At 31.8% G+C, this 13,987-nt stretch overlaps 3 protein-coding genes across 3 annotated transcripts; 2 read left to right on the forward strand and 1 right to left on the reverse strand.

The window, feature by feature from the left end:
* The first annotated feature begins 262 nt into the window (after positions 1 to 262).
* On the forward strand, positions 263 to 2,641 carry LOC108853025 (uncharacterized). Its single transcript, XM_018626524.2, has 3 exons — positions 263 to 509; positions 588 to 893; positions 1,724 to 2,641. The coding sequence occupies exons 1-3, from the start codon at positions 384 to 386 to the stop codon at positions 2,459 to 2,461; spliced, it is 1,170 nt and encodes a 389-aa protein (XP_018482026.1). The 5' UTR covers positions 263 to 383; the 3' UTR covers positions 2,462 to 2,641.
* Positions 2,642 to 3,730: 1,089 nt separating this feature from the next.
* Positions 3,731 to 5,320, forward strand: LOC108812087 (serpin-ZX). The gene is made up of 2 exons (XM_018584257.2): positions 3,731 to 4,213; positions 4,416 to 5,320. Exons 1-2 carry the CDS (start codon positions 3,824 to 3,826, stop codon positions 5,202 to 5,204), a joined length of 1,179 nt encoding a protein of 392 aa, XP_018439759.1. The 5' UTR covers positions 3,731 to 3,823; the 3' UTR covers positions 5,205 to 5,320.
* A 2,599-nt stretch (positions 5,321 to 7,919) lies between these two features.
* Positions 7,920 to 10,736, reverse strand: LOC108855815 (receptor-like protein 54). Its single transcript, XM_018629729.2, has 2 exons — positions 10,135 to 10,736; positions 7,920 to 9,844 (listed from the first exon to the last, which is right to left on the reverse strand). The coding sequence occupies exons 1-2, from the start codon at positions 10,666 to 10,668 to the stop codon at positions 8,030 to 8,032; spliced, it is 2,349 nt and encodes a 782-aa protein (XP_018485231.1). The 5' UTR covers positions 10,669 to 10,736; the 3' UTR covers positions 7,920 to 8,029.
* Between the last annotated feature and the right edge of the window lie 3,251 nt (positions 10,737 to 13,987).

Genomic DNA, 13,987 nt, shown 5'->3' on the forward strand with positions numbered 1-13,987 from the left:
GAAATGGTAGTTTTAGGTTTAATTAATTAGGGGTATAATAGTATTTTGTCTATTAAAATTTTAATGGTAAAGTTGATTAGTGTAAACTTGAAAAGTGGTATCATGAAAGTGGTATTTTTAGTAATTTCCCTATAAATTTTGCATCAAATAAAATAAATTTCTAGATTTGCCACTAGGCTTCGGTTAACATTTGAGACAAAAAAAAAAAAAAGTTATAATAGCCATTTGAGTTTTATTAAAACAAAGGTTATAATCGATGGGGACGGGCCATATCAGTAAAACAATTTGATTTGTCAGAGAACTTCAATGGGCTTCATCATCCTCACTCGCGTAAACGGTCGTTGACGCTGGCGGTTAACGGCGGCGTAAAACAGATCGGGCTAATGATGATGCTCCGCTCCCTTTTCTCCCTCTTACTCTCTCTCTTAATCCAAGCCCTTGCTCTAGCCATAGCTCTGGATCCTTCCCAACCGGACGAATCCAACATCACCACAACGCCAATTCTACAGGTACAAAACTCAAATCAATCAAACAAACAATCTTCAATCTTCAATATTCGTGTCTGAAATCTTGTTTGCCTGATTAAGGATGTGTTGAAGGAGATATCAACGAAACAGAAGTGGAATCTGGAGGAAGTTAGGTTTACGAAACTGGAAGTCAAGAAGCTCCGTGTAGGTACGGGTCGGAGCTTTGAGATCCGGATCCGGTTAGGGAAGAGCAGATTCGTTTTCGTAATCCCGGACGAAGTAACCGATTGGAGAAGAAGCGACGTGGAGTTGGATGAGGTAGTCAAGGAAGTTAATTCGAGTAAGGTTCTTGATCCGATCGTGTTGAAAGGTCCACTTGAGCTACGAGTTGATGGCGACGATGACCGTCTCTCCCTTGCCTTGCCGGTACACTCTCTCTCTCGTACCATTTATATACACGTTGCTTGGTTTGGTCGGAGGAACTAGAAACTTAGGTCTTGTTGTTTAGTGAATTTATGGCGTTCTTGATTCTTTGTGTTGAGTAGTTAGCACTCTTGCAGACTATTTTTGCTCCTGTTCTGTTGGATTTTAGGTAAAAACTATGTTATTGTGTGTTCCAGACCTAAAACCAAGAAAGGGTCAGTAGTTTTGTCGACATTTGTTGTATATGACAAAATCCTTATAACCTTCTCCATGTTTAGACTGTCGGAGGAACTAGAAACATGGAGAATGAGTAGGAAAGGAATGAATAGGAATAAAATTAATGGAATTAAAAGGAATATTTATTACTTTTGTTCCATATTAATTTTGATAAGGAATGCTTTTGTTCTATGGTTCCTTAAAATTTAAGGAATGACAAGTAATCAGACGCAACAAAAATTCCCTATAAATGGTGTAATTTTTAAGGAATGAGTGGGAATTGATCATTGCCCCTTGGTTCCCTATGTCACCAGTTAGAGCCATAGTGTTTAGTCTTGTTTAGTGAATTCATGATGTTCTTGATCTTTAACAGTTAACACTCTTACAATATTTTTCTCCTGTTCTGTTGGCTTTTTAACATTAAAATTATGTTTTTGTGTGTTCCAAACCTAAAACCAAGAAAGGATCAGTACTCAGTAATGTTGTCAAAATTGTTGAATATGAACCTTCATTGTTTTCTTAATTCTGAAAGTTCTTTTCCATGTTTTGAAGCTCTCTTTTTTAGTTGTGGCAGTAGCATTGTCACTGAAGATTCGATGTTATGATTTGGTTTTCAGATGAACATCTCACACATTGGTTTAAAACGAGTCCTTGTCAGCGAGGGAATCTCAGTAGAGATAAAGGAAGCTCAGGAAGTTTCTCTTTTCCACTCTTCCAGTCGAAGGTTCGCTGCTACTGTAGATATTAGAGAAGGAAGTTGTTCATGGTCATCTCTAGGCCCTGTGTGTGTGCCATTGCCTCCCATACTAATCATAGGATCAGCTTCACTGGTTGCTTTTAGGAATCCAGAAACAGATTCACAAATCAAGACTTCTTATTTATCCGCTGAGACAATCTTTTTACTTCCAGAAAAGTGTTATGATAAAGCTCACACGTATAAGCAGCATTATCTCCCTAGGGATCTTCTTGGCTTGAAGATTGACAAGTTGGAAAAAGCTCTGAGCTCTTTAAGGAGCAATGGAACTGCGCAAACGGTAAGCTCTGTGACAGCTAAACTAAAAGCGTCAGGCATGGTGCGGTTTCAGTTAGAGATCGGGAGAAGAATTGGGAGCAACGAGAGTGAAACAAGTAAAAGAGCAGAGTGGAGAACTAAACCGAAGATCGAACGTGTTTGGTTTGAAATAAAGGCAAAAGTTGAAGGCGATAAGTTGAAAGCAGTAGGGATGAGAAAAGTAGTGCCCTTCATTGAAGTGGATACTGAGGCATGGAGCAGTATGATGTCTAACATGTCATTCACTAAGTTCCCATCAATACTTGGTCCTCAAGAAGCTTTAACACTCGACGTCAAGTGGTAATAGGCGCACAACAACACTTTGTAAGTAAAAATATCAAACAAAGGTCTTCAATACCTTTTGTTTTTGTCTTTGTTTGATAATATTCTCTAAACACAGAGTTACAATCATTTTCATGCACTGTATTTACTCTTCCTTGTATGTATAGACTTGTTAGCTATAAAATAATATTTATCACGAAAACTGGAGAGTTGTTAAGAGTTATTAGATTTGTTTTGCTTAAAAAGAGTTATTAGATGAAACAGCGTTGCTAATATAATTCAGTGTTAAAAAAAAAGTCCCACCCCTGTAAAATCTTCTTCGTAATATAATTCAGGCTTTGATTAGTAACATTTGCGGAATGGCGGAAAATTAACTTGTTTGCTGAATAAAAGTTGTGGAACAAAAATTATTTGTGATTGGATTGGTTTTTGCGGAATTGCTTAACAACAATCATTTTAAATTTTGTTTTTGTTACATATCATTATTGTTCATCTAATTTTGTATACATTCATAATAGATAAAAAAAAAGAACTATGGATGCTGTGAAGTGCAAATCAAATTTGCAATCTAGTTTCTAATAATTTGCATATATTGACCTGCATTTCTTTCTTCGTTTTCCATCTCAGATTGCATTGTCCTTTGACTCTCTTTGTTTTCTTCTTGGCCACCAATATCATTTTGAGAAGCTTGATTAAAATCAATATCTAGAATTTGAGAAATCCGAATAAAAATTTGTAGTGTCATGGTGGCTTGAACCACTTTATTTATGTATTTTCTTATGATATATTTTTGGTCCCTATATAATTCTATATTTTTCCCTCAGTATCTCAACGTTGTATCTGAAACATTAGTTGAAAACTAGATTGCATTTTACTTTAAAATCGACCGGTTCATCTATTTCCTAATTTAAAATATGACCATTTCAAATTAATATTTATAGTTGGGTCTTTTTCAATAATCACAGACTTGGCAAGTTCTGATTAAACTCATCGAAAAAGAAAAACAATAGTTTAATCATTGCTTGAACCGAGAGGTAAACGCAAGGATAAGCAACGAACAGATTCACATAAAACTTTCCGCATATAAATCATATAGTTCACGTACAGTTCTACAGATCAGTTCAATTCAAAACACTATTGTCAACTATTTACTCATGTGTCACCTTCTTCGCTTCGCCCTTCGACGCGTGCGGTGCGTGTAAATTATATCTCAAATATCCAATATTTATTTATTGTACCGACATGCCAACATTTACATATATTTTTTTTTTATATATATAACACGGTCGGTCTTAAGTTATCAAAATAAATACATCTCAGTCGTGTTCTTCTAAAATTCGTTGCTAGTAAATTGATCGACCAGTCACCTCCTCGACCAGCGAAAATGGACGTGCGCCAATCAATCTCACTGCAAAACCATGTCTCCATGAGCCTCGCCAAGAACGTGATCTCCACCGTCTCTAAACCCTCCAACGTCATCTTCTCCCCGGCATCGATCAACGTCGTCCTCGGCATAGTCGCCGCCGGATCCACCGGCGCGACCAAAGACCAGATCCTCTCTTTCCTCAACTTCCCTTCCATCGATCATCTCAACACCTTCTCCTCCGATATCGTCTCCGCCGTCCTCGCCGACGGCAGCGCTAACGGCGGCCCTAAACTCTCGGCCGCTAATGGCGTCTGGATCGATAAGTCTCTGTCCTTCAAACCTTCTTTCAAGCAGCTCTTGGATGGTTCTTACAAAGCTGCTTCTAACCAAGCAGATTTTCAGACAAAGGTGTTTTTTTTTTATTTTCTCGTTTCTTTAGAAAAAAAACCAATTTTTTTCTTTATTTAAGATTCTTGTACTTAGTCTATGTGTTAGAAACATATAAAGACCAAACCTTTGATGTGTTGTGTTCTTAGTTTGACCCTGAGGATTTTTGCATCTTTTGATTTGCTTGTGATTGATTTAATGTTTGATTAATTTATTTCTGAAGGCTGTGGAAGTGATTGCTGAAGTGAATTCATGGGCTGAAAAGGAGACGAATGGGCTCATCACTGAGGTTCTACCGGAAGGATCAGCAGACAGTATGACCAAGCTGATATTTGCAAATGCTTTGTATTTCAAGGGAACATGGAACGAGAAGTTCGACGAATCGCTGACGAAAGACGGAGACTTTCACCTTCTTGACGGTAATTCCAAAGTGACTGCTCCGTTTATGACCAGCAAGAAGAAACAGTACGTGAGTGCTTATGATGGTTTCAAAGTGTTGGGGCTTCCTTACTTACAAGGAGAGGATAAGAGACAGTTCTCGATGTACTTGTATCTTCCAGATGCAAACAACGGTTTGTCTGATCTTCTCGATAAGATAGTTTCCAATCCTGGGTTCTTGGATAGCCACATTCCACGCAGACAAGTTAAGGTCGGCGAGCTCAAGATCCCCAAGTTTAAGTTCTCTTTCGGGTTCGAAGCTTCGGATGTTTTGAAAGGACTGGGACTGACTTCACCCTTCTCTGGTGAAGATGGTCTGACTGAGATGGTTGAGTCTCCAGAGATGGGGAAGAATCTAAAGGCATCAAGCATTTTCCATAAAGCGTGTATCGAGGTGAATGAAGAAGGAACTGAAGCTGCAGCTGCGTCAGCTGCAGTAATAAAGCTAAGGTCTTTGGCTGTGGAGGAAGAGATTATAGATTTTGTGGCGGACCATCCGTTTCTGTTGGTGGTCATGGAGAACATAACAGGAGTGATTCTGTTTATTGGTCAAGTCATTGATCCGTTGCATTAATCTTGCTTTTACCTGAGAGTAACCAAATAAAATATGAGTTGTGGTTTGAGGACTTTTTTCCTGCTTTTAACTTTGATGTGTGCAATAATTAATAATAAATACTTTCTTTTTTCACATTTTCTATATATTTCAACTTTTTGTAAAATTAAAAAAAAAAAATCTATTTGCATTTTCTTAATTCACAGCTAAAAGATAAATATAAAAGGTATTTAAGAATACCTTGATTGATGTCACATATGTATGTATATGTGATAGATCAGTTCCACGTTCGATGCATGCTATTCGAACCGTGGTGGCCATTCACTGACCCGTGAATAATCTCACCACCAAACAAGACGAATAGCTGCAGCCAGAGGTTCCATACACATACTATATATCTTGAATTATAATTATCTCTATAATTATTTGAGAAATCAGTTTCTTATGTGTAGCGCTCATGTTGATTTTCATGATGGTTGATTACACGAATACCATTAATGAATTAATTTTAGTTATACCCAATTATCATTATTAAAAATCGTTTAAGTTATCTTTTTAATTATAGTTTATTTTAATTATAGTTTATTTATTTTATAAAACCATATATAATAAAAGAAAATATCTATAAAATATATTGATTTTTTATATACAAAAAATGATTTTTACTTTATATTTTCCCTGAAAACATAGATTAAAAGTGAGTATCTATAAATTTTCAAAATATATAGGTGTATATATATAATTTACAAACGAAAATAGTTTAGATACTTTTTAAGAAAACATATATTATAATGATAATATTTTTGATCAAATGATTTAAAGAAACTAATTTCAAACAATGTACAGTGATCATCTAATATCATATTTTTCAAATCACATGGTAAACTAAGAAAAAATATAAATTAAATATTTACCTAATTTTCATTGATAAAATTATAAATTGTATTCACAATTCTAAGCAAGTGATGATTTCCCAATTATTAGGATTTAGTTGTTTTATAAATATTCATAAATATACATGAATTTCAAATATTATAAGATATGTTCATGAATGCAACAACAACATTTTTTGTGTGTTTCTATGTTCTTAAAAATATACTTACCAAATTTTATATGGTTTATCAAATATATTTAGAAATATAAAAGGATAAACTGAACTAAATTAAGCCAAAATAATCTAATTTTAATCTTACTAAAGTAAAAAAAACAGTTGTTCAATTTGAAATAATAGATGTGAAAACATACCCAACAATGAAACACTTAGAACTGTTTTGTAAGATATCTAATTAAGAAGAAAACATATGTATAAATACGACCTTTTGAATTTATGGGTGTAACTACCTTATGAATTCGTAATCAATCAATGAAGTTTTGAAATATTTCCGAACTGGTTTGCTTATTCAACTTTCAATCTCTTAGCATATTAATTTATTTTTATCTAATTTTATCAAAATAACATATATTGAAATTTTAAAATATTAGAAGTATTTATTAATGCAATTCTAGCTTTATATTTCTTTTTCTCAGAAAACTTATATCAAATTATAAAAACTTGATATAAGTTTTTTGAGAAAAAATATTATTTGAAAAGTCAGTTTCCTACGTGTCGTGCTTTCGTTAACTCTCATGGTGGTTGATTACGATGATACCAGTAATGAATCAAATATATATAGTTATCATTATTAAACATTTATTTTATTTTATTTTTCCTTTTCTATTTAGGTTTTCTTTTTCTTTTTTTCTTCAAATAACCTATATATAAAGATAATTTATAAATTTAAAAACGAAAATATCTTTTATATAAAGTGTAATTCATAATAAGGAAATTTCACAAAATAATCTTGATTTTAAAGTAAAAATAATCTTCCCTTTTAAAAAAATAATCTTAATAATATAATATATATTTTAAAAAGTATTAAGCATTTTATTTAAATCAATATATTTCTCATATTATTACAAAATAATTTAAATATCATAAACTAAGATATCTTTAATTAATAAAATTTAATTTAATATTTTTATGTTCCCTTTTATATTTTTCAAATAACATGTATGATAAAGAAAATATTTATAAACTTAAACCGAAAATACCTTTTATATATAATTTGATTTCATAAAAAGGAAATTTTAGAAAAAATAATCTTGATATTAAAATAAAGACTTAATATTCCTTTTTAGAATGTATCGATTATATTTTATGCAATTTTGTACCTATCACCACTTTATTTTTATAATTTTATTTGTGATAATTAAAATATTCCAAATTACCAAGTAGTATTAAATTAACATAGTCATGGGCTATTTAAAAATAGCCAATTCATAAATATATTTACACATTTAAGATAAAAACCAAACTAATGCAATGAATAGAATAAATATGATTTGGTTGAATTAGATTAGAAATAGTTATACTTAAATTTAAATATGTAACACAATATTTATAAATATTATAAATATGAATAAATATTAATAAATTATCATAGTAGTTATACTTGAACCAAACTAATGTATTTACTTTATAAATATTAGAAATAGTTATACTTGAATCTAACGGTATTAACGAACAATGTGTTTGAAAGCATGCAAGTTATGTATCTTATTATCTTAGTATGAGTAGCACAAAAAAAAATTAGTATGATAACAATGATTCTGCTAGATGTAGATGTGTTAACAATATTTTATGATGTGATTTGAGTAAAGATCTCGTGTTGTTCGAGAGAGAAAAATAAATATAGCTTGAGAGAAACAAACTCGTGTTGTTCATTTATTAATTCCAAAAGCCAAGAGAGGAAACTGATAGTTTACATATGATTCGACAAAAGAAAAGTAGAGAAATGATTCACATCTCAAAGGCGAAACAACTTATAGAACAAAGCCGGTTTATATGAAGCAAAGGCTTGTCCTATCACCAGTCCAAACAAGACTCCGGGTCCATATCCTACTGCGGCTGCTTTCCAGTTTAACACCTCTTCTTGCTTTTGTGTCTCTGTTGATGATGGTTCTCCAGTAGCTTCCCTGAAACAAGTCTCCTCAAGAGGAAGACCACAAAGATCGATATTCCCTTCAAAGGAGGATTTAGATTGGCCTCCAATTTGTGTACTCTGTGGTATTTGGCCGGTGAGTCTGTTATGTGATATGTTAATGTAAGCCAAAAACGTGAGGACTTTTATCTCTTGAGGGATTTTTCCGGAAAGTTTGTTTCGAGATAGATCCAATGACTCGAGTTGTTTAAGTTTTGCCAAAGACGATGGTATATGACCTGTGAATCTGTTGTTAGATAAGTCCAGCACTATCAACGATTCCAAGAAACCTATGGATTCTGGAATCTTTCCTCCAAAACTATTTCCTGAAAAATCAATTATTGTGCATGTGTCTGGGATCTTTTCCAGCTCCATGTTTCTTCCTTTGTTTCTCACATCAATGGAAGGATAATACCATGGCTCGGTCGGATATTTATAGTGCCAATCTCCTCTGTACTCAGGCCAGCGATTACCTTGAGGAGAATTAACCAAAGGTTCACTCAAATTGGCAAAGTAATTTGGTGGCAGGCTCCCGTTGAAGTCGTTAAGTGATATGTCCATTATCCTCAGTGCTGTAAACGAAAGAGATCTCTCAGGAGAAGAAATGGGACCATGGAATCTGTTGGATCTCAGAACAATGACTTCCAGTTTCGGCAAAGCCTTCAGCCAGAAAGGGAAAGTATCACTGATGTTATTCCCTTCCATATTTAGAAACTTTAGGCTTGTGCAATTCACAAGAGACCTTGGAAGCTTCCCACTTATTTGATTGTGGGCAAGATCAAGTAGTACTAATAAACCACTCTCTATGTCAGGAAGTCTCCCAGTGAGGTCGTTGTTGCGGAGTTTCAACACCGAAACATTTGTCAAGCACCGGTGAATTGACCCACTGATGTTGTTGTATGATAGATCAAGAAGTATCAGTTGAGATGCTTTGCAGAGTGTGAGAGGTATGTCTCCAGTGAAATAATTATTTGATGCAGCCATGACCTGGATGGTGGGTGGGATAATAGGAAAGGACCCGTGGAAGCTGTTTGAACTCAAATCTAACTCGGTAAGAGATGAGTTAAGGAGCACTTTTGGCAAACCTTCCAAGAAACTGAAGGAGTTTTGAGAGAGATTTACATTTCCCAAAGAAGGAAGTTTCCATAACCACTGAGGCACTTTTCCTTTAAGCCTATTCTTGGAAACGTCTAATCCTCTCAAGTTCCTTAAGGTCTTCATAAACGTGGGGAACTCGGTGAGGTTGCAGTTGGACAAGATTAGAAACGACAAGTTTTTAGAAGAGGTATTAAGCATGGACACACTGTTTCCGGAAAGATCCAAATACTCTAGAGACTTGAACGGCAAGAAATCGAAGTTGATAGTGTCGGTTGTGTTTTGAAATGATAAGTCTAGATGTGTGAGGTTAGGTAACTTTGAGATAGGTTCTAGGATTCGATAACTGAAAAGGTTCTGGGCCATGTCTAGATGCACAAGCTTAGAGGTTGGAGAAGAAGTCATGTTTTCAAGAGGGTCTTTAAGAAAATTTTGGCGCAAATCAAGATACCATAGGAAAGGCATGGTGAACAGAGAAGAAGGAATGGTTTCTGAAAAGTGATTATAGGAAAGGTCTATAGAGGAAAGAAGGGTTAAATTATAGGCCTGTTCGTTTCGTAACCGCAAAGTGTAGCGGCGGCAGCAAATAATTGTACTACGACGGACACCTAAATAGCAGAGTCGGAAGTTGCGGTAGACGCTACTGAATTGCCGGAGACCAAAAGACGAGACGCTTGTTGCCGCACATAATTTCAGCGTCTACTCTCCTTGGTGTTTGTTGCCGCTGCGACTGAAAATAGGTCAGCGATTTCTCACCGGTGGTGTATATTACCGTGATAAAAGATTGACTTTTTTGGACGCTGCCGCTAGAAGTGGCGATCAGGAAACGAACAGGCCTTATGTATATGGGGAAAACGACCGGTGAGCTTGTTATATGAGAGGTCCAAGGAGGTTAAACGGCTTAGGTTACTGATTGATGATGGAACTTCTCCTGTAAAACCATTCTGGCTAAGATCTAAATACTCCAAGTTGGTGAGTCTACCAAATCCGGAGGGGAGTGGGGAAGCCTCAAAGTGGTTGATAAAGAGACGGAGGTACCTGAGGTGTTGGAATCGGAAGATGCTACTATTAGCCTGGATGGTGCCGCTGATACATGCACCACCAAGGTTTAGCTCTGTAACCGCACCTGTCGCATTATCAAAGACAACTCCATCGAAGGAAGCACTGTCTTTGGTCCAAGAGCTTATATTTGGACTACGGAACACGACATCCGGCGTGTTCCAAATATGGTCGCAGTTGCGGGATGGAAACTCATTCTTGAAATCTAAAAGAATCTCAACTTGGTCCTGACGAGGAGGAACTGGGAAGATGGTCACACAGACGCAACAAACGAAACAAGTGGAGAAGAAAATGGCCAATTGAATTTTCATTTCCAACAAAAATAATTTGTATGTATGATTTAGTTTTGCAGTAAAATCTTACAATATATATAACGATAATAAGAGCCAAAGTCACATTGCTTGACTTGTAAACGGTACAAGTCCTTCACTATGTCTTCGACAAGACCGATACCTACCAAGGAGACAAAACTATATAAGACCAATTACACCATTTTGAACTTACTGCTTATGCTTCTCATAATTTTTACTCTGATCAAATTTGGAGAAAATTAGACGTGAATATTATGTCTTTGAGAATTTCCAATAAGACAGCTTGTGTTTGAAAAGTCTTCAGTGTCGATACATATTCTAACGTTGCTTCTAGAAACTCAATAATAATGCTAAAGGTAAGTCATATATAGCTTTGATTTGAAAAATTGTACTAATTATCTGTAAACCTCTTTTATTATTCAACAAAGAGAATTAGTGTTTGGAAAAATTGTGTGTGAACAGATTCTCTCATTCTTCCATCAAGGAAACAGATTTGGGACAGTGAATGCTCTCGCAGCCAGGACATTTGTGTAAGCTCTCGTGGATGTGTATGTCGCAGTCCAGACAGAAATAGTGCTTGCATTTACGACACATTACGCATGGCCCCGGTTTGTTCCCTGCAAATAATCAAAAGCACCAACCAATGAGCCCTCCCTTTATATTCAAGAAGAACAAGTAGAAAATATTAATTCTCACGATGGTTGATTACACTAATATCCTTAATGAATTAAAAATATTACATTTAAATACTATTATTGAATTTTTAGTTATTTTTGTCATTTAAATACTATTATTGAAATTTTATTTGTTTTCCTTTTTATATTTATATATAATATGATATCATTACAAAAAGGAAAGTTCACAAAATAGAAATATTCTATTTAAAAATATATTTAAATAACATAAAATATACTTTTAAGGTAATAAAATATTTCTTTATATCTTTATTTTTCTTAGATGAAAAATATATATATTTACATATATGTGATTTCATGAAACAAAATTCACACAAATACTCTTGATACTATAAAAAGAAATATTATTTCTTTTAAAACATAATTTTAAACAATACAAAAGTTTATATTTTTCAGAGTAATAGATATAATTTTTATATATGTAACTATTTTCTTAGATGATGACATATAATAATTTAATTAAGACAAAATAATATATGTTTGATTGGCTCAGAATAGTTTATAATTAATTAGTATTATTGAAATGTTTTATTTATTTTTCATATATTTATTTGACTATAATATCTTTAAATTACAGAAAAATGTTTTTTATAAATTATATTTTTATTTATATAACATGATTTCTAAAGTACAATCACACAATTTTGTAAACTGCTTATTTTTAAGAGATATTAAAATAAAAATTAACAATAAACATATCAAATAATTACAAAACATTTTAAAATAACATAACACTATATATTTTAACAAGGTAGATATATTATAATTTATCATTATTAAAAAAAATTATTATTATTTTTTTTTTTGGTCGAAACATATTAAATTTTCTTTTTAAATGTTATGTTTTTATGTGTGTGGAACTTCATACAACCATAATCAAAATATCAAATCGAGTCTAAATTCTCATTTTTTTAAGATTATTTAAAATAAATTTCATTTTACCATTTAATAAATCTAAAGCATAAAATTATTTAGAATTTTTAAATATTTTAATTATTTTAGATATCCATATGTGTTCATGAGTTTCCAAAAATATATTAGTTACTTATGTATGTAACTTCCTATTGTTTTTCGCTTTGTTTTCTAATGTTTATTTAGTTTAAATCAACATATAATTTGATAATAGTATAAATATATATTCACATTTAAAATATAAACAAAATTAATTTTATTTTACTTAATTATAATAAAAATAATTATAGTTCAGTTTGAATTTGAAAAAAAATGTATGCAACTGAGTATACTCACAATATGAGTGACTCGACTAGTCCAACTTATATTTAAAATCTTATATTTAACTAAAATAATAATATATAATTTTATAGTAATAATTTAATTTATAAATGTAAATTCTAAGATGACTCAGAACATATTAACAAATGAAAATAGTATTAACCAACTGTTACAATTTAGTTCTTTTGTAAAATTTATATATATGCATGAGACCGTAGAGTATTATCATTATATTAATTTATGTAATTTGGAATAAGACATTTTAATTTATTTTTTATTTTATTATAAGCACAATATATCTTAAGTAATACATAATCTTCCTCAAATATATTTACATATCTAAGACAACAATCAACGTAAATGAAGATAAAAAAATTAATCATAATTTTAATATAAAAATATTATAGTTGAATTCAGAGAAATAAATGCAATCTAATATACCCAAATGATAACTAAATTGACTGTAAAAACAATAAAACCGACTAGATATAACATATCTAAAATCATATGTCTAATTAAAGTAATATAATGTTATTAATATAAATTATGCATACAAATTGTAAATTATTTTTAAACTAAAATAAATAAAAATTAATTATTATTGTATATTTATTTTATAAATATTTATATTCGTGCATGAGCACGGGAAAATCATATAGTATTACATTAAAGAAGAGTAAAATAGAAAATTTAATCATTTTTACTAATTTGTGCATAAAAATCTTAAACAACATTTATAATGAATCGAAAGGAATATCTTATTATGTACATACTAATCTCTAATTGTGATTATAGCTGGCCACCTTATAAAAGGTTACACAAAGACTTTTTGGGTATAAATATCAAACTGATTGATAAAAGAAGAACTATTTACAGAAAATCGACCTAAAAACAAACTATATGCAAAGAAAAAAGAACAAAAAAAAAGATGTTTAAAGCAAAGACAAATAAATGTAAACAACTGTAAGGTGAGATTTCAAACGTTTAAAAATTGTTGTTTATCAACATTTAAAAATTCCTCGTGAAAATATATATTTTGCGAAGTGATTTTTCGCAACGGATCTCTCACGTTAAAAGTTAGAACAGTTAATATCGTTTATACCTTTAATGAATAAAAAATATAAATTAAACATAAAATAAAATGAATTTTAGTTTATTTTATTAGATAAAATATTAAAATTATTAATAATAATAGTTATCCAAAACCTAAAAATCTATATTAAAAGAAAAGATAGTTCTTATATATGATTGTGTTGTTATCTGTAAAACTTTTTTTAATAAAATGGTTAAAAATTAAAAACCACAAAAGACATAACTAAATATTAATCAAGGAATTATTTAATTTTATATAATCATAAAAATATATTTTAAAATAAAAGGATAATTTCTAA

Source organism: Raphanus sativus, chromosome 1, assembly GCF_000801105.2.
Source record: "Raphanus sativus cultivar WK10039 chromosome 1, ASM80110v3, whole genome shotgun sequence".
In the NCBI taxonomy this organism is placed as follows: domain Eukaryota; kingdom Viridiplantae; phylum Streptophyta; class Magnoliopsida; order Brassicales; family Brassicaceae; genus Raphanus; species Raphanus sativus.

Excerpts from the sequence above, each read along its gene's own strand:
- LOC108853025 (XM_018626524.2), top strand. The coding sequence starts at position 384 with ATGATGATGCTCCGCTCCCTTTTCTCCCTCTTACTCTCTCTCTTAATC. Across the intron at positions 510-587 it reads CCACAACGCCAATTCTACAG|GATGTGTTGAAGGAGATATC; the intron begins GTACAAAACTCA and ends TGCCTGATTAAG. Across the intron at positions 894-1,723 it reads GTCTCTCCCTTGCCTTGCCG|ATGAACATCTCACACATTGG; the intron begins GTACACTCTCTC and ends TTTGGTTTTCAG.
- LOC108812087 (XM_018584257.2), top strand. The coding sequence starts at position 3,824 with ATGGACGTGCGCCAATCAATCTCACTGCAAAACCATGTCTCCATGAGC. Across the intron at positions 4,214-4,415 it reads AAGCAGATTTTCAGACAAAG|GCTGTGGAAGTGATTGCTGA; the intron begins GTGTTTTTTTTT and ends TTATTTCTGAAG.
- LOC108855815 (XM_018629729.2), bottom strand. The coding sequence starts at position 10,668 with ATGAAAATTCAATTGGCCATTTTCTTCTCCACTTGTTTCGTTTGTTGC. Across the intron at positions 9,845-10,134 it reads GTTTTCCCCATATACATAAG|GCCTATAATTTAACCCTTCT; the intron begins GCCTGTTCGTTT and ends CGAAACGAACAG.